Source organism: Labeo rohita, chromosome 12, assembly GCF_022985175.1.
Source record: "Labeo rohita strain BAU-BD-2019 chromosome 12, IGBB_LRoh.1.0, whole genome shotgun sequence".
Lineage (NCBI taxonomy): Eukaryota > Metazoa > Chordata > Actinopteri > Cypriniformes > Cyprinidae > Labeo > Labeo rohita.
The window spans coordinates 29,262,782-29,283,473 of NC_066880.1; the positions used below are offsets into that span (position 1 = coordinate 29,262,782).

Sequence of the window (20,692 nt, forward strand, 5' to 3'; positions counted from 1 at the left end):
TGTTTCAGATCAGGAGAGATTTTGTGAATCTTTTTTTTAAACAGTAAAAATAATAATAATAATAATAATTAAACCATTAAGGCAGTGCAGTTATAAAAACAAAACTAAGAAAAAAAAAAAATACAAAATTAAATAATTTTTTTTTTATTAATATATTTTTATCTATTTCTCTTTTTTTAGAATTTGAAATAGAAGACATTGTTCAATCTCTGAAGTCCTGAAAGGTGCTTGAAAAGTCATTGAAAGTCCTGGAATTGCATTTTACAGTATCTGTGCGAACCCTGTTAATATTAAAATATATTTATATCTTAACTTTTAATATCCAACATAAAATAAGTTCAGATTATTTACCAGTGACATAGAAACATATATTTTTAACCTCAAAAGATATTGATATATTATAGCTTAAAATATAAATGCATTTATTTACTTATTCAGTTATTCACTCTATCTATCTATCTATCTATCTACCTCTCTCTCTCTCTCTCTCTCTGTCTGTCTGTCTATCTATCCATATAGCTAGCTTAGTCACTTACTTACAAAACTAAATTCCTAATAAAAAAAATCAAAATACATTTACTTAAGAAGCAAAATCACTTAAGATCTTAAGTATTGTTTTCTAAAAAATGAAAACAAAGATTTTATATCTATGTCTATTTCTATCTATCTATCTATCTATCTATCTATCTATCTATCTATATATATATATATATATATATAGGGTCATGAAAATAAACTTAATTCAGTTTCAGTAAATTAACTACATTTTTCTGAGCTTGTTTGCATTTTTTTTTTATTAAATTGCTAAATTTTGATATTAATATTTTTGATAATAATATTGTGAAATATTATTACAATTTAAAATAACTGTTTTCTGTGTGAATATCTGTTAAAATGTAATTTATTTCTGTGATCAAATCTGAATTTTCAGCATCATTACTCCAGTCTTCAGTGTCACATGATCCTTCAGAAATCATTCTAATATGCTGATTTATTATGTTGGAAACAGTTTATTTTATTTGTTATTTTATTTTATTTTATTTTATTTTATGTTTTAATTTATTTAATTTAATTTAATTTAATTTTAATTATTTTATTTTATTTTATTTTAATTAAGTTAAAAAGAACAGCATTCATTCAAAATGGATATTTATTTATTTATTTATTTATTTATTTATTTATTGTACATTATACACTGTGTGTATTAAATTGCTAAAAATGGATAGTAAGCACTTGTATAATTAGGAAAGATATATGTATGAGTGTCCAAATTCATTGGAATAAGTGTTTTGACTGCATGTGTTGATGTTTCAGGTGGCCAGATGGGAGCACCGGACCAGAGGCTTGACCCGTCTGTTTGGCGGCCCGTACGTGGCCTGTTATTCCCTGGCCGTGCTCATCCTGCTCCTCAATGTTTATCGTAGTCACAGGTAACAACATCCAGCGCTGTATTATTTATTGTCACGGCTCAACTGCAGAGCAGTACTCAGAATCGCCGTTATTGATGTTGTAAATTAATCAAGTGACCCATTTTGTCCCATTTTGCATAAGACCAAAGGTTCAGTGTTTGCCTTTCACCCTTTTATTGATTTCATCAATAATAATAGTGTGACATCTGCCTGACGCTCTCATCTGACCAGCGGCACATTCGGCCGCTTATTTCATTTGCTTTATTCTCATGAGGATCTGGCCGTTGCTATGGCAGCCTTCGTCTCCACGCTGCTGATGCTGGTGTCATCGACGCTGCATGTGACTGTGTATGTGACTCTGTGTGTGTGTGTGTGTGTGTGTGTGTGTGTGTGTGTGTGGTTCACACGCTGCTGCTATTTTCTACCTAGTTCTGAGAGAGTGAATATGTTCTCAGTAACTGCGTTGCAAACACACACCGAATCTGCTCAATCCGGATCAATCCTGTTACGCTCTACACTTTGAGGGTTTCTGCCAATCTTCAAAAGTCTCAATTAACCCTTCGACAAATGAAGGCCTTTAAACTGTCCCTAAAAGGGACAGTTCAGTCAAAAATGAAAGTTTTGTCATCATTTACTCACCCTTATGTTATTCCAAACCTGTAGGAGTTTCTTTATTCTTTTGAGCACAAAAGAACATACGGTAGCCATTGACTTCCATAGTATGGAAAAAAAACACCATGAAAGTCAATGGGTGCCGTCAACTGTGTGGTTAGCAACATTCTTTAAAATACTTTCTTTTGTGTTCAACAGAAGAAAGAAACTCATATAGGTTTGGAATAACATGAGGATGAGTAAATGAAAACAGTTTTTATTTCCGAGTAAACTATCCCTTAAATCAGAGCAGAAAATCTTAAATTTATAAAGGCGTGACTTGTTGCATGAACTGCAAAAAAAAAAAAAAAAAAAAAAAAATCTTCCTCTATATTTTTGTCTTGTTTTCTAATACAAATATCTAATCTTTAAATCAAGATGCATTTGAGATGCGAACTAAACAAAGGAAGACTTGTTTTCTGAAAAACTGAACACAAATAACGGCATAGTTCACCCAAAAATGAAAATTACCCCATGGATTACTCACCCTCAAGCCATCTTAGGTGTACATGACTTTCTTCTGTCGGACAAATACAATCGGAGTTATATTAAAAAAATCCTGGTTCTTCCAAGCTTTTTTGAGTTGTGGTCACGACTCTTTAACCGTTTAACTTCTACCGTTTAACTGCAGGACTAACATAATGATTTTGTTTCCAGTTCTGTTTAATGATTATTTTATTTTATTTTATTTTATTTTACTTTTTAACTGCAGGACTTTAATTTAATAATTTTGGTTTTGGTTTTCCTGAGTGATTAATTTAATTTAATTTAATTTTATTTTATTTTATTCTATTTTATTTTATTTTACAGTTAAGCTGCAAAACATGAACTATTTTAGTTTTTAGTTCTGCTTAATAATTCTAGTTATTTAATGCCAACATTCTTTGTTTTAGTGCTATTCATTCGTTCATTCAGTCATTCATTGGAATTATTTTTGCAATGATTATTGCAGTGATATTTATTCCAGTTCTGCTTTAAGATTCAGTTTACTTCTCTGGGAAAAATCATTTTATTTTATTTTATTTTATTTTATTTTATTTTATTTTATTTTATTTTATTTTATTTTCAAGTTCAGCAGCAAAACATGAACTATTTTGGTTTTAGTTCTGCTTAATAATTCTAGTTATTAAATGTTCATTTTTCTTTATTTTAATGCTATTAATTAATTAACTCATTTATTCATTAATTTAAAATGATTTTTGCAGTGATTATTGTAGTGATTTTGTTCTAGTTCTGCTTTATGATTCAGTTTACTTCTCTGGAAAAAAGAAATGATTTTTATTTTTTATTTCGTTTCATTCGCCAGGGCACGTGCCACCTGTTTTAAGTGCACATGTGGAGCATTGTTCAGGCAATTGTTTGTAGGCTCATGGCGCAGACTGATTATTTCTTCAGGAGGTCAGGCAGCTCATTCACAACTTAAAGTTTTCTTGTAGGAACAAAGGCTTCAGTAATTTGTCAGTCCCAGCTCTGCTCCAGCTGAGTCTCTTTTGATGCTGGTTTGTCAAGCGCATTCATTTCGCCTGCATTTTCTGCTTTTTCAATCATGTCTGATTGCTGTTCTTTCACCTCTTTTTAAACGTAAAAATGTCTGCATAAGTAATTATTTTGCAAGGCTTTCATGAATCTTTAACTCAACTGTTTTCTGATTTACCATACTGTGAGTCTTTAAGGAGTCTGTGGAAATTTCCTGTTTCTTGTTAAGGCGGCGGCATTTCTTGGACTACTATTATTTTCCATCTTCCTGATTTACGTCTGTACCACCTGCGTGCAACTTTCCCTGCCCAGCAGGCTTTTGTCACAGTGACTGTATGGTCATTTTTCCATGCCAATGGAAACTGGCCATCTGTGTGTTCAATCTTTCTTGAGAGGGTTTCTTTAAGATTCTGAGACAGGAAGAAAAGAAAGAGAGAAATGAGATCAGTATTGTAATGTATTATAACTGCGCTTATAATTATACAATGCATTGCGATCTACATAATGAAAGTAATATTTCACCCAAAAATGAACATTTGCTGAAAATGTGCTCACCCTCAGCTCATCCAAGATGTAGATGAGTTTGTTTCTTCATCAGATTTGGAGAAACGTAGCACTGCATCACTTGCTCGCCAATGGATGTGAATGGGTGCCATCAGAATCCAAATTTTTATACTTTTTAGCATTGAGTCAAAGATTTTATTTTATTTTATTTTATTTTGTATTTTTTTTATTATTATAACTGTATTTAATTTTTAACTGCAGGACTGTAATTTAATTAATTTGGTTCGAGTTCTGCTAAATGATTATTTTATTTTATTTTATTTTATTGTTTAACTGCAGGACTTTAATATAATGATTTTGGTGCCAATTCTGCTTAATGATTATTTTATTTCATTTTATTTTAATTAATACATTTTATTTTATTTTATTTATTTTAATTAATTAATTTTATTTTATTTTATTATGAATGGGTGTGAATGAGTGCCATCAGAATCCACATTTTTAAACTTTTCAGCACTGAGTCAAAGATTTTATTTTATTTTATTTTATTTTATTTTATTTTATTTTATTTTATTTTTATTTAATTATTTATTTATTTATTTATTTATTTATTTTTATTTTATTATTATAACTGTGTTTAATTATTAGCTGCAGGACTGTAATTTAATGATTTTGGTTCCAGTTCTGCCTAATGATTAATTTTATTTTATTTTATTTTATTTTATTTTATTTTATTTTATTTTATTTTATTTTATTTTATTTTATTTTATTTTATTTTATGTATATTAATTTAATTTAATTTTATTTTATTTTATTTTATTTTATTTTATTACCAGTGGATGTGAATGAGTGCCGTCAGAATCCACATTTTTATACTTTTCAGCACTGAATCAAAGATTTTATTTTATTTTATTTTTATTTATTTATTTATTTATTTTTATTTTATTATTATAACTGTATTTAATTATTAACTGCAGGACTGTAATTTAATGATTTTGGTTCCAGTTCTGCTTAATGATTATTTTATTTTATTTTATTTTATTTTATTTTACTGTTTAACTGCAGGATTGTAATTTAATGATTTTGGTTCTAGTTCTGCTTAATGATCACTTTTTTATATTTTAGTTAAAAACATTTTAATGATGGATATGTTTTTTACAAACACGCAGCTTTTTGCTTTTCAAGATGTTAATTGATGGACTGGAGTGGTGTGGATTACTTGTGGATTATTGTGATGTTTTTATCAGCTGTTTGGACTCTCATTCTGACGGCACCCATTCACTGCAGAGGATCCACTGGTGAGCAAAAGATAGTAATCTTCATATTTGGGTGGACTATCCCTTTAATGCATTAAAAAGTAAAGTGCAACCTGTTAAAAATGGCTCCTGTTTCTTTGAAAGAAGATAATTTACTGTAAGCCGCTTACAGTCACTTGGATGGTTCGACTTTATAATAGGGAATTATGCACGAGCACGTCTTTTTATTTTTCTGCATCTGTCTATGGGGACTCATTGTGCGCTGGTACACCGAACACCATTTCAATCCTCAAACAGGCCGAATGCGATTAGCATACAGATTAACATCTATTATATTTAACTGCATTCCATTTATAATTACATTTACATTAGTGATGAATCATACACAATAATACAGACGTTATGCATGCGATGATTAATTACACTGTGGTTGCTCGCAAATCCTCCAAGAATTGATGCACTGAAAGGCAGCAGATAAAAGCTATTCATAGAGTCTCAGAGGATCTGAAGGTTCCTGACGCCTTTGACAATTTAACAAAACCGTCTGCCTGACGCCTTTCTTAGCAGGATTTCACGCTGCAAGTGCAAATAACTTTCCCTACGAGCATCACAGTGATGCTTATTACTGGTTAAACTCATGATAAACTTAGTAGTTGTTGTTTTATGTTCAGTTTGTTCTGCCAAGATACAATTTTAGTACCTAATCACACTAAATTTCAGTGCATTTATTTAATTTAAGGACTTAAGAGCGTTTATCATTGTATTATTGCAATTTTAGATGTTTCACCATGTTCTCATTTGTTGCGATCGTAAAATAAAGAGAAAACAACATTTTCAATGATTTTCATGATGCAAAGCATAATCTGTTAAAAAGTATTTTAAAAGCTACATGAACGCTTACCAATGTTTTTTTACGTTTCAGCTTTGCACCAGTAGGTGGTGCTCCAATTAAATTTGCATACTATTATGAAGGCATTGTGATTTCGCTTTGTTTCGAGAGCAACATATTTTTATTTGAATACACAAAAAAATGTGATGTAAAATCCACATTTTTATACTGTTCAGCACTGAGTTCAAGATTTATTTTAAGTAAATTTAATTTAATTTTATTTAATTTAATTTTACTTTTTTTATTTTTTTATTTATTTATTTATTTATTTATTTTTTTTTTTTTTACTGTTTAACTGCAGGACTTTAATATAATGATTTTGGTGCCGGATGTGCTTAATTTTATTTTATTTTATTTTATTTTATTTTGTTTTATTTTATTTTATTTTACCGTACTGCTTAGTGTTTTTATTTATTTATTTATTTATTTTTTATTTTTACTTATTTATTTTATTGTATTGTATTTTATTATTATAACTGTATTTAATTATTAACTGCAGGACTATAATTTAATGATTTTGGTGGTTCCAGTTCTGCTTAATGATTATTTTATTTTATTTTATTTTACTTTTTTTATTTTTTTATTTTATTTTACTGTTTAACTGACTTTAATATAATGATTTTGGTTTCAGTTCTGCTTAGTGATTTTATTTATTTTATTTTATTTTATTTTATTTTATTTTATTTTATTTTATTTTATTTTATTTTATTTTATTTTGTTTTACTGTTTAACTGCAGGACTTTAATATAATGATTTTGTTTCCAGTTCTGCTTAATGATTATTTAGTTTTATTTTATTTTATTTTATTTATTTTTTATTTATTTTTTTTATTTTACTGTTTAACTGCAGGACTTTAATTTAACGATTTTGGTTCCAGTGTGAATTATGAAGGCACTGTGGTTTCGTTTTGTTTCGAGAGCAACATATTTTTATTTGAATACACAAAAATGTGACATAAAATCCACATTTTTACACTTTCCAGCATTAAGTCAAAGATTTAATGCGATTCTGTTTTCCACAAGCATAACATTTTGAACCAAAAACTTACTCAAGCTTTTTTTTTTCCTCAACGTTTGAACAGTCCTTTAGAAACCCTGAGAAAGGTCAGAAAGCATCTTTGAAGAGTTGCTTTTTTCCGCTGAAAGCCTCTCATAAGCAACCCGTCGTGTATTTTTTTTCCTCATGAACATTTATAACAGGTCTTTTCTCTTTAGAGGATGATCCACAGATCTTTGTGCGAATCCCACACCGGCAATGATGCTGAAGGTCTTGCGCTCGTAAACTACACCTGACTGTGCTGATAAAGGATGAAGAAATCCTTCAGTAACCTTTTCCAGTCTTATGAGTTTTATGTTCCTCCGTCTGCTGTCCGTAAACATGTTTAACAGGCTTTATGTCAGTGTTTTTGTTGTGATAGTGTACTGAAGGTCAGGTCAGAGCTGGTCAGGTCAAACCCACACAGGAACATGCGATTGCAATGTCTGCGCTATTAGAAATCTAATTAGAAATCTCAGAGGTCTCAACATGTTGTACCTACTTCTGATGCGTACAGCTTTCAGCAGGAACCTCTCAAAACGGTGACGTTTCTCAATTATTGCAATGAAATAGAGCACAGTCTATACTAATGACTGCAAAACAGCCATGACAGAATACATGGACTATATACATTTAGATTACTTTTTTGCCATCATCCAGTACTCTTAAAGTTGAAAACAGTAAAGCTATTGGAGTTAAATGCAGTTTTTAGCCAAATTAAACACTTGGGCCTGGTTTCACAGACAGGACTTAGGCACAGGAGTCAATTTTAACATTAAATTTTAACAGTAACATTACTGGTGTGCATCTTGAGACAAAACAAAGACACTGATCTATTTTAAGATCAGTCATTGTAAGTGTCTTTCAGGCTTAAGCCTTGTCTATGAAACTGAGGCTTAAAGTCTTTTTATTTCACAATTCATACTTTTCTCCCAGTTGTAAGTTTGCCTTCATCTAATACTCATTTATTAAAGTTAATCATTAAAAATATTCATTTAATGACATTTAAATGTAATCTTAAGCAAATTTTTAAACTAGAAATCAGATTTTAACTATACAAGTGTTTTGATGCCTAAATTCCCTTTTAAAACAACTTTTTCTACCAATTATTATTATTATTATTATTATTATTATTATTATTGATAATAATTGTAGTAATAAAACAATATAGTAAGGAATGTTAATATCATCATGAAAACATGAAAACAATTAACAAGAATAAGCAGAATTTAATATTGGCGCATACTCTGCATCTGAGATTAATTTAAACAGAAAAAAAAATATTTTGGTTAATTATTTAAAAAGTAAAACAGAAAAGTTTTGTTTTAGTTTAGTGATTTAGCTTTATTTGACATATTTCAGCTTCACAAAGAAATGTGCAGCATTTTGTCTAAAAAAAAAAATAAATATATAAAAACACCTTTTCATTTATCATTTGTCTTAAAACTCATTTTTCTTAAAATAAAATAAAAAATTGTGACAATCATGCAGTGAATCAGTATCACAAATCTCATCCTGAGCTATGTGAATCGTTACATCCCTACTTTGTATACATTACATAGTTTTGTTTATTCACACAACTTGTTCATTATAAACAGTATATGCATGTGTATTTCTTCTTGATACTGTTGAAATAATGATCTAAGAATATATATAAATATGCAGAATGTGCAGAATGTTAATTATTTTACCAAAATAAGAGTGTTCATACAAAATGCATGTTATTTCTTGTTTGGCACTGACCTGAATAAGATGTTTCACATCAAATATGTTTACATATATAGTCCACAAGAGAAAATAATAGTTGAATTTATAAAAATGATCCTTTTTAAAAGTTTACAGACACTTGGTTCTAAAATGATCCACAGCTGTGTTTTGTTTTGTTTTGTTTTGTTTTGTTTAGTGATAGTTGTTCATGAGTCCCTTGTTTGTCCTGAACAGTTAAACTGCTGCTGTTCTTCAGAAAAATCCTTCAGGTCCCACAAATCATTTGGTTTTTCAGCATTTTTGTGTATTTGAACCCTTTCCAGCAATGATTGTATGATTTTGAGATCCATCTTTTCACACTGAGGACAACTGAGGGACTCATATGCAACTACTACAGAAGGTTCAAACACTCACTGAAGGAAACACAATGCATTAAGAGCCGGGGGGTGAAAACTTTTGAACAGAATGAAGATGTGTACATCTTTCTTATTTTGCCTAAATATCATTTTTTTTTCATTTAGTTCTGCCCTTCAGAAGCTACAGAAGATACTTACATGTTTCCCAGAAGACAAAATAAGTTAAATTTACTCTGATATTCAAATTCCAAAAGTTTTCACCCCCCGGCTCTTAATGCATTTTTTTTTCCCTTCTGGAGCATCAGTGAACATTTGAACTTCCTGTAATAGTTGCATATGCGTCCCTCAGTTGTCCTCAGTGTGAAAAGACGGATCTCAAAATCATACAGTCATTGTTGGAAAGGGTTCAAATACACAAAAATGCTGGAAAACCAAAGAATTTGTGGCATCTGAAGGATTTTTCTGAAGAACAGCAGCAGTTTAACTGTTCAGGACAAACAAGGGACTCATGAACAACTATCACTAAACAAAAAAACAGCTGTGGATCATTCAGGTAACAACACAGTTCTAAGACAGGTTCATTTTTATACATATGTAAACGTCCTTTATGTGAATTATCTTATTCAGGTCAGTACTAAATAAAAAATGACATGCATTTTGTATGATCCTTCTTATTTTATTTTTAAATAATTAACATTTTGCAGATTCTGCAAGGTGCATGTAAACTTTTGACCTCAACTGTATATATATATATAGTTTATTATCAGTATTCTTTATTTGTTATAGCCTGAGAAATGGAACATTGGGGGAAAAAAATTCAAAGAAACATGTTTCAATTCCAGTTTCCTAGCAAGAAAATCCAAAAACGAATAGGATGGACAGTATGTAGGTCAACAACCACAAAAATCCTTAAACCCTGAGCACAAGAGTTAATGATAAATGGAGAATGGTAAGAGGAAATAGACCAACTATCGACCGCACTGTATTCGTGTGCATTAAACTCAGGAGGCACTTTTGAGACGAGTTTCTCCAGTCAGAAAAAAGACAAAGAGAAAGGAAACGTGTATTATTATCAAGCAGGGCTTTGTATTGATCATCGGGAGTCTGTGCGTCACACCTTAATGCTTTCCCTTTCTTTCACATCGAGACGTTTCACTGACATGAGGGCCAAACACTCAGCAGCAGCGAGATTGATCACAACTCAATATCAAAGCATACAAGACTCTGATATTCATGCACTTTATTTTCCCATGATTTCCTGACTCAGCCTGAGGAACGCTTTACACACTTCTGTTAAATACATACGTTCAATTATGCTTAAAACATTGCATTATCTACATGTGAAAGTCCATACATATTCATATACGTTGCAAAACATGATATGTAAGTATATCTAAACTCTCATATATCAAAATTACTTTTTGGTACCAAGATATTTAGTCTTGTTTTTTGAAAACAATACCAGAATTAAGCAAATTTATGCTTCAAAAAAAGAAAAAAAAGAAAGTCTGAATTATGACACAAAATTGCAAAAAAACTAAATAAAAAATACAATAATTATATATACTCACAAGTGCAAGAAAACACTTGGAAAAAATATGAATTTTGACTTTGCAATTGCAAGAAAAAAAAAATAGATATAAACTCAACTGCGAGAAAAAAAAGTATGAAGTATGAGATATAACCTTATAATTGTGGGAAAAAAGACAGAAATGCAAGAAGTATGAATTGTGAGAAATAAACTTCACAATCTCCTGTTAAATGCATTCAATTAAATACATTATACATTAGCTTAAAAAATTTGCATTATCTATATATGAAACTCCATAATATTCCGTTTTTACACTGTAAACATGATTTTCCTACTCCATATTTCTCAGTATATATAAACTCTCTTATATTTATAATTACTTTTTGGTTATCAAGCTTTTTAGTCTTGTTTTTTGAAAATAATACCAGAAATAAGTTTATTCTTACAAAAGAAAAAAATGATGAAAAGTCTGAATTATGACACAGAGTTGCAACAAATAAAATAAAATAAAAAAATATTAAAAAAAAAAAAAATAATTATACGTAATAATTATAAGAAAAAAACTTGGGAAAAGTATGAAAAAATTTTATATATAAACTCAATTGTCTGAATTAAGAAAATTATGTGTTTCTCAGTATATATAAACACTCTTATATCAAAATTACTTTTTGGTATCAAGCTGGTTTTTTGAAAACAATACCAGAATTAAGCAAGTTTATTCTTACCAAAAAAAAGAAAAAAGAAAAGTCTGAATTATGACACAAAATTGCAAAAAATAAATTCATCAATAAATTAATTAATTAAATTAAAAATAAATAGTAATTATACATACTTGCAAGTGCAAGAAAAAACTTAAAAAAATAAATTAAGAAAGAAAATATAAAAAAAATAGAAAGATAAATAAAAAAATAATATACAAACTCAATTGCAGGAAAAAAGTCTGAATTATGAAATATAATAGTGAGGGAAAAAAAGACAGAATTGCAAGAAAAAGTGCTGAGATATAAACTCGGAATTGTGAGCAAAAAGTATGAATTGTGAGAAAGACTTGCAATTCCAAGAAAAACACTTCACAAGCTCCTGTTAAATACATACATTCAATTATGCTGAAAATAATGCATAATCTACATATGAAACCCTCTTATATCAAAATTACTTTTTGGTATTAAGCATTAGTCTTGTTTTTTACAAAACTGTAGCAGAATTAAGCATGTTTATGCTAAAAAAATGAAAATTAAATATGTCTGAAAACAAGACTTTATAGCTTATACCATTTTGCTTCTCAAGTAAATGTATCTTGATTTAAGTTTAGATATTTGTACTTAAAAACAAGACGAAATACTTTAGAAAAAACTTTAGCATTTGTAATTTTTTTAATTATATATAATTTAAATCATAAATATAATTTAATCATAAATATAAATTATCGTAATAAAACTCATCAAACTATGATATCTGCTATTTTTATTTTATTTTATTTTAAAAAATAAAATAAAATAAAATAAATGTCCATAAATGTATGTTCATACAGTAAATGTATAGCATACCTTACTATACCATACCATACCATAATTCACAAAATTCAGCCTGAATTAATATTTTTTGGTAAGAAATATCACTGGAAAAAATTATTTTATTTTATTTTATTTTTTCATTTCATTTCATTTCATTTCATTTCATTTTATTTTATTTTATTATTTATTTATTTATTTTTTAAGTGGCCTGTTCATAAATGTATATACATAAATGTGTAGCATACCATAATCCACAAAATTCAGCCTGAATTAATTTGTATTGATGACACAATTTAGTTGTTTAGAAGGTGATCCTCTTGTGTTGCTTTCCTGAAAATAATTGTACAAAATGATTCAGATGTGCAGCAAACGCAGGGCTAAAGATAAAATGCCCTAAACGATATAATTTTTCAGGAGAGAAATGATGAAAACATTACTTACATCATCATTCTTACATAATTCTTCAGAGAAATCCTGTGGCTGTAGATGTGGGACTGATGAAACGCTATTAGTCTCTGACACTCCACGCAGGTGTGTAATTGTCAAAATGAAGGTCAACGAAATAAACGGGCTACACTTTCAGGCGCGCACACACACGGCCTGTAATAGCCGCAGACGTGAGCGAATCTGAGTCACCTGTGCTCTATAGAGGTCAAACGCCTGCTATCTTCAGACGGAGGTTTGGTAACAGCGAGACTGACGAGGACAGTGCGGACGTGAAATCACACCACGCCGCTTCAGATCTCTATAAAACACAGGATGTAATAGAGACAAACGTCTGAGGAGAGAGAATAAAAAGGTCATGTTCGGGTTATGGAAAGACGAGTGTCTCGTTAGGTGAAGAAAAGCTCTTTTTCTAAAAGGTTTATAAATGTAATAGGATAATGAACTATATTACTTAAGAATTGGTAGTGAACTGAAGAAGAAATACTGTAAAAAACATGTTATATAAGCTGGTTATTCTGCTTGTTCTTGTTAGGAGTCTGTTGCAGCCGTCTAGATCCACATGCAAAAAAGTTTTTCAAAGTTGTAAATGAAAATTACTGGAGTGTGTTTTACAAGAAAACACTGTTTGGGGTTTTCTACTTAAAAATTTCATGTTTAATTCAGTATTTTTATCTGAGTTTACTGTATTAATGTAGATATAAAGAGCAAAGAAAGCGTATTACCCGCTGAGGAGACTACTGTATCCAAAAAATATTTTTAATTATGTTTTATTTCGCTTAAGATGTATGGATGGAAGATGTATGTGCAACAGAATAAAATTTTTTTAAAAAGGTACTGTAATTGTGACCTTTTTATCTCATAATTCTGAGTAGTTTTGGACTTTTTTTTTTCACAGTTCTGTGAAAAAAAGACAGAATTGTGAGATATAAACTTGCAAATGCAAGAAAAAGTACAAATTTTGAGATTTCAACTTAGAAAAAAAAAAAGTCTTAATTATGAGATGTAACCTTACAATTGTGAGAAAAAAAAATACAGAATTGCACGATATAAACTTGAAATTGCAAGAAAAAGTAGAAATTTTGAGATATAAACACAATTGTCAGAAGAAAGTCTGAGCTGAGATACAAACTTAAAACTATATAAACTGATATAAACTGCAAGAAAAATGCTAAATTGTGAGAAAAAGTATGAATTGTGAGATATAAACTTGCGAGAAAAAGTACAAATTTTGAGGTGTAAACTTACAATTGCAATGTCATTACAATGACAAACTTAAAATTGTAAAACAAAGACAGAATTTAAAAGATATGAATTAATATGAATTGTGAGATATAAACTTGCAATTGCAAGAAAAAAGTTTAAAAAAAAATTAAGACAGAATTTCAAGATAAAATTGCGATTGCAAGAAAAAATGCTGAACTGTGAGAAAAATTGTAAAAAAAAAGGTGAATTATGAGATATTAACTTGCAAATGCAAAAAAAAAGTGCAAATTTTGAGATGTCAACTTACAATTGCGAGAAAAAAGTCTGAATTATGACACAAACTTAAAATTGCAAGAAAAAGATAGAATTTTAAAATATAAACTCGCAAATTATGACACAAACTTAAAATTGCAAGAAAAAGATAGAATTTTAAAATATAAACTCGCAATTGTGAGGAAAAAAAGTCTGAATTATGAGATATATAACCTTACAATTGTGAGGAAAAAGGTATGAATTGTCAGAAATAAACTTGCAATTCCATGAAAAAAGTGCAAATTTTGAAATATAAACTCAAGATATATAACGATTGTGAAAAAAATCTGAATTATTAGATATAACCATTGTAACCTTACAAGAAAAAAAGAAGAACTTTGAATTGTAAGAAAAATGTATGAATTGTGAGATATTACTTGCAATATAAATTTAAAAATTGTGAGAAAAAAGTCTTAGTCATGAGAAAAACACGGAGTTGCAAGACAAACTTGCAATTGCAAGAAAAAATGCTAAATTGTGAGAAAAGCTCAGAATTGTAAGAAAAAATAGTATGAATTGTGAGATATGAACTTGCAATTGCAAAAAAAAAAAGTTTGAGATACAATTGCGAGGAAGAATACAGAATTGCAAGATAAACGTAGAATTTTGAGACAAAGTGCTAAACTGTAAGAAAAAAGTAATGAATTAGGAGATGTTGTAAGAAAAAGTGCAAATTTTGAGATGTCAACAATTGTGAGAAAAAAAGTCTGAGTTATGAGATATAAACAGAATTGCAAGAAAAAAAGACAGAATTGTGAGATATAAACTTGCAAATGCAAGGGAAAGTACAAATTTTGAGATGTCAACTTATAATTGCAAGAAAAAAATACAGAATTGCACAATATAAACTTGCAAGAAATTTTGAGATATTTTGAGATATAAACATACTATCAAGTTATGAGATATAAACTTAAATTTCTATAAATTGATATAAACTTAGCAAGGAAAATGCTAATTTGTGAGAAACAAAGTCAGAATTGTAAGAAAAATGTGAATTATGAGATATTAACTTACAATTGTGAGAAAACATGCTAAATTGAGAGAAAAAAAAGTGTGAATTGGGAGATATATAAGAAATGTAAGAAAAAGTACAAATTTTGAGATGTCAACTTACAACTGTGAAAAAAGTCTGAATTATGACACAAACTTAAAATTGCAAAAACAAAGACAAATATGAACTGAATATGAATTGAGAAAAAGTATAAATTGTGTGATATAAACTTGCAATTGCAAGAAAAAGTAAAAACTTTGAGACAGAATTGCGAGATAAACTTGCAATTGCAAGAAAACATGCAAAATTGTGAGAAAAAAGTATGATTTGTGAGATATAAACTTACAGTTGTGAGAAAAAAAGTCAGAATTGGAAGATGAAAACTTGCAATTGCAAAAAAAAGTGCAAATGTTGAAATAAACTCAGAACTGTGAAGAAAAAAAAAAAGTAGGAATTGTGAGAAATAAACTTGCAATTCCAAGAAAAAAGTGCAAATTTTGAGATATAAACTCGATATATATAAAACGATTGTTATATATATTTTTGTGAGAAAAGTCTGAATTATTAGATATAACCATACCATTGTAACCTTACAAGAAAAAATGCTAAATTGTGAGAAGAACTTTGAATTGTAAGAAAAAAATATGAATTGTGAGATATTACTTGCAATATAATTATAGAATTGCAAGAAAAACACTGAATTGCAAGATAAACTTGTTAAACAAAATGTTCAATTGTAAACTCAGAATTGTAAGAAAAAATATCAATTGTGAGATATAAACTTCCAATTGCAAGAAATTTTAAGATAAACTTACAATTGTGAGAAAAAAAACACTAAACTGTAAGAAAAAAACTTGGAATTGTGAGGAAAAAGTATAAATTATGAGATATAAACTTATAAACTGCAATTGTAATAAAAAATGCTAAATTGTGAGAAACTCAGAATTGTGAGGGGGAAAAGTATTAAAATTGGGATATAAACAACTTGCAACTGCAAGAAAAAGTACAAATTTTGAGATAAACTTACAATTGTGAGAAAAAAAGTCTTGAGTTATGAGATATAAACAGAATTGCAAGAAAAAAAGACAGAATTGCAAGATAAACTTACAATTGCAAGAAAAAATATTAAATGGTGAGAAAAAACAGAATTGTAAGAAAAAAAGTGAATTATGAGATATTAACTTACAAATGCGAGAAAATGTTAAATTGTGAGAAAAAACTCAGAATTGTGAGAAAAAAAGTATGAATGGTGATATAGAAGCATAGAATTGCAAGAAAAAAATTACAGAATTGCGAGAAAAAAATTGTGAGGGGAAAGAAAGGTGAATTATGAGATATTAACTTACAATTGCAAGAAAATATTCTAATTTGTGAGAAAAAAAAAAAAGAAAAAAGGATGAATTGTGAGATATGAACTTGCAATTGCAAGAAATGTTGATTAAAAGCTCACGATTGCGAGAAAAAATGCTAAATTGTGAGAAAAAATCTGAACTGTAAGAAAAAGAATTAATTATGAGATATAAACTTGTAATTGCAAAAAAATATGTTAAATTGTGAGATAAAAAGTAAGAATTGTAAGATATAAACAAGGAACTGCAAGAAAAAAGTTACTGCCACATAATATTAGGTTTGAATAATGCATGTTGGCAGCGATTGAAAGTAACATTATATATATGAACATTTAAGCAGTGTGTTTTTGCAGTGACGATTTGGCAGCTTTTTTCGGCCTAATGACTGAGAATGTGTTCTGTTGGTGTCATCCACATATTCCCCAGTGAATTACACAAACCATCAGCCGCGTGGAACTGAAGCTGAACTCACTGGCGCCTGTAGGTGTAATAGTCCCATGAAAGTCGTAATTAGCAACATTGAGGTGGTTGAGCTTAGCTTGAGGTAGATGAGCTCAGGATGAAGGCTCATTTAAAGCAATCTAAAGGTCAAGTGTGTCATTTTGACATTTACAGTCACCAAAGAGAATTGCAAAAAAAAATAAAAAATACTCAAACCAAACAACTGTAGGAACCAAACGCCTCTTTCTCTTTTGACGCCCACTGTAGGTGTAAAAAAGTTAAAAATAGGTGTAAAAAAGCTGAAGTCATTATTTAACCCTATAATGCATTTGGAGTTGTTTCAATTCAGAAAAAGATACATGAGTTTTTAGCAAGGAAATTGAACTTTAACACCTTTTTTTTTTTTTTTAACAATTTGAATAATTATTGTAATCAGTGTAATAATTAATTGTAATTTTAAGTTTTGTCATTTTAAATTTCAAAGAATTTCTAATTTTTTAATGAATCATGGATGAATGCAGTCATATCTTTGACATTTTGAAATGCTGACATTTAGACAAAATTGTAAATTGTGAGAAAAAACTCAGAATTGTAAGAAAAGCATGAATTAGAAGATATAAACTTACCATTGCGAGAAAAATGATAAATTGTGAGAAAAAAATAATGAATTGTAAAATATAAAGAAAAAGTACAAATTTTGAGATATAAACTCACAGTTGTGAGGAAATGCTAAATTGTAAGAAAAAATTGATGAAAAGGGATGAATTGTGAGATATAAACTCGCAATTGTAAGAAAAAACAGAATTGCAAGATATGAACTTGAAATTTAAAGAAAAAATGCAAAATTGTAAGAAAAAAAGTATAAATAGAGAAATATAAACTTGCAATTGCAAGAAAAAGTACAAATTTTGAGATGTAAACTTAAAATTGTGAGAATAAAGTCTGAATTATGAAGTATAAACTTGCAATTGTGAGAAAAAAAATCTGAATTTGAAGGAAAAAGTACAAATTTTGAGATTTAAGTCTGAATTATAGGATATAAACTTAAAATTTAAAGAAAAAATTGAGAAAAAGCATGAATTGTGAGATACAAACTTACAATTGCCAGAAAAAAACAGAATTTTAAGATATAAACTTGAAATGTACAGAAAACATGCAAAATTGTAAGAAAAAAGTATAAATTGTAAGATATTAACTTGCAATTGCAATAAAAAGTAAAAAGTTTGAGATATAAACTCCCAGTTGTGAGGAAAACATGCTAAATTGTGAGGGAAAAAAAGTATGAATTGTAAAATGTAAACTTGCCGTTTCAAGAAAAAGTACAAAGTTTGTGATGTAAAATCACAATTGTGAGAATAAAGTCTGAATTATCAGATAGAACTTTACAATTGTGATAAAAATATCTGAATTTTGAGATATAAACTCGCAGTTGCGAGACAAAATGCTAAATTGTACTAAAAAATTGTGACGAATAAGGATGAATTGTGAGATATAAACTTAAAATTTAAAGAAAAAATGCAAAATTGTAACAAACAAAAGTATGAATAGAGAGATATAAACTTGCAATTGCAAGAAAAAGTGCAAATTTTGAGATGTAAACAAAATTGTAAGAAAAAAAGTCTGAATTATGAAGTATAAACTTGCAATTGCAAGAAAAAAAAAATCTGAATTATGAAATATAAACTTGCAATTGTAAAACCTGTCAAAAAAAAAAAAAACATGTTGACTTCAGGATGGTGAAACTCATCCCTGCATCACTCTGTTGGTTGTGTTGGTGAAAATCAATCTGTTAGTTTCTTGTAGCTGTTTCTGCGTATTAAATATGATTAGAAAAAGTATTTTGATGCTCAAAAATCACACTTTACCTTTAAGATGCGTCTTTATCTCTGGTGAAGTCGTCAAATGTTTGTGTAGCCGTGACCCAGAAAACAGACATTACCGTCCCTCTGTAACACTGACCTTTCTTTCTCTTCTTCTAGAAAGCTCTTCATCCCTGACCAGGTGTTTTTCAAAGGCTGAAAGGTGCAGTGAAGGTCCAATTATTTGTTTTCAGGGCCTAAAAGAGAGATGCAGAAGAAAGGTGCAGGGATAATTACTCTTCTGCTGGCTGAAAGATCTTCCCTGCTGATGGTGGAAATTAGTTCAGACTGATGGAGGGGTCAGCTGGATGTGTTCGGACGATGTAGGGAGCTCAACAGGAACTAGAGCAGTGGGACACGGGCTCTTAATAAGGCTTTGTTAGGATTCAGCATTGCACACAAAATAATAATGTTTTTTTTTTTTTTTGGTGCATTTCTACTCATCTCAAGTTGTTCATTACAGAGATTTTATTTTTCAATTTAGTGTTTTTGTCTTGTTTCCCAGTACAGATATCTAAATGTTCTTCAAATGGCTTGAAATATTAAAACTTTAATCAAATTAAGCAAATTTATGCTTAAAATAAGAAATAAACATTAGTTAATTTTATAACTCCATTGACAGATTTTCTTTGTTGTTTTAAGCATAAACACTTAAAAGTGCAAGACAAGAATGCTTTTGCTTTATATTTATAAAAAAAACATCAATGAAAGAAAAAATTATCTGCCAGTGAGGGCAGAAAAAATATTAAAAGGGAATAAAAACCCTTATTGGCAGATATTTTTATTATAAGTATAAAGTGATGTATAGGGCTTTTAGACACTTTTTACATTTTATCTTAATATATATATTAAAAAATAACTCATTGTGATATTTATGTTTATTTATTTATTGTTTGTGTATTTTTTTTTTTTTTTACTAGTTTTTGATGGGGTTTTTTTTTCAAAGCAGCTTCTTTCAACTACATACTATATACACACATATATATATATATATATATAATTATTAATATTTTTTTCATTTTAATTATAGTTAAAGGTTTAGTCATTTTGTAACAAACTTACCTGTAATAAAAAAACAACAAAAATACTGTATATATATATATATATATATATCCAAGATGTTCATGTCTGTCTTTCTTCAGTCGTAAAACAAAATTATGTATTTTGAGAAAAACATTTCAGCATTTTTCTCCATATAATGGACTGATATGGTGCCCCGAGTTTGAACTTCCAAAATACAGTTTAAATGCGGCTTCAGGCGATCACAAATGCGGTTGTAAACAATCCCAGCCGAGGAAGAAGGGTCTTATCTAGTAAAACAATCAGTTATTTTCATAAAAATAATACAATTTATATACTTTTTAATGTCAAACGCTCATCTTGTCTTGCTCTGCCTGGACTGTTTTGTTCCGGTTCATGACAGTTAGGGTTTGTCGAAAAACTCCCATCTCATGTTCTCCCTCAACTTCAAAATCGTCCTATATCGCTGTTTTACCTTTTTCCTTAAGGGTGTTTGATCTTCTTTGCATGTTCACTTTGCAAACACTGGGTCTGAACTTCTGCAGCGATGTAGGATGATTTTGAAATGATTTTTAAAGTTGAGGGAGAAAATACGATTGGAGTTTTTTGACATACCCTAACTGTCTTGAGCCAGAATACACAGAGTTCAGGCAGAGCAAGAAAAGAGATTAAGATTAAAAATAATTTACATTTTATTTTTTTAATGAAAATAACCGATCGTTTCGCTAGATAAGACCATTCT

The 20,692-nt window shown here is 29.0% G+C and overlaps 1 protein-coding gene across 4 annotated transcripts in view; it reads left to right on the forward strand.

Annotated features, from left to right (window-relative positions):
* pemt (phosphatidylethanolamine N-methyltransferase) overlaps positions 1–20,692 on the forward strand; it is a 99,351-nt gene that overhangs the window by 46,447 nt on the left and 32,212 nt on the right. For all 4 annotated transcript variants that reach the window (XM_051124495.1, XM_051124496.1, XM_051124493.1 and 1 more), the window contains exon 3: positions 1,315–1,430. In XM_051124495.1, the coding sequence (XP_050980452.1) occupies positions 1,315–1,430 (116 nt within the window). The remainder of the gene's footprint in view (positions 1–1,314; positions 1,431–20,692) is intronic.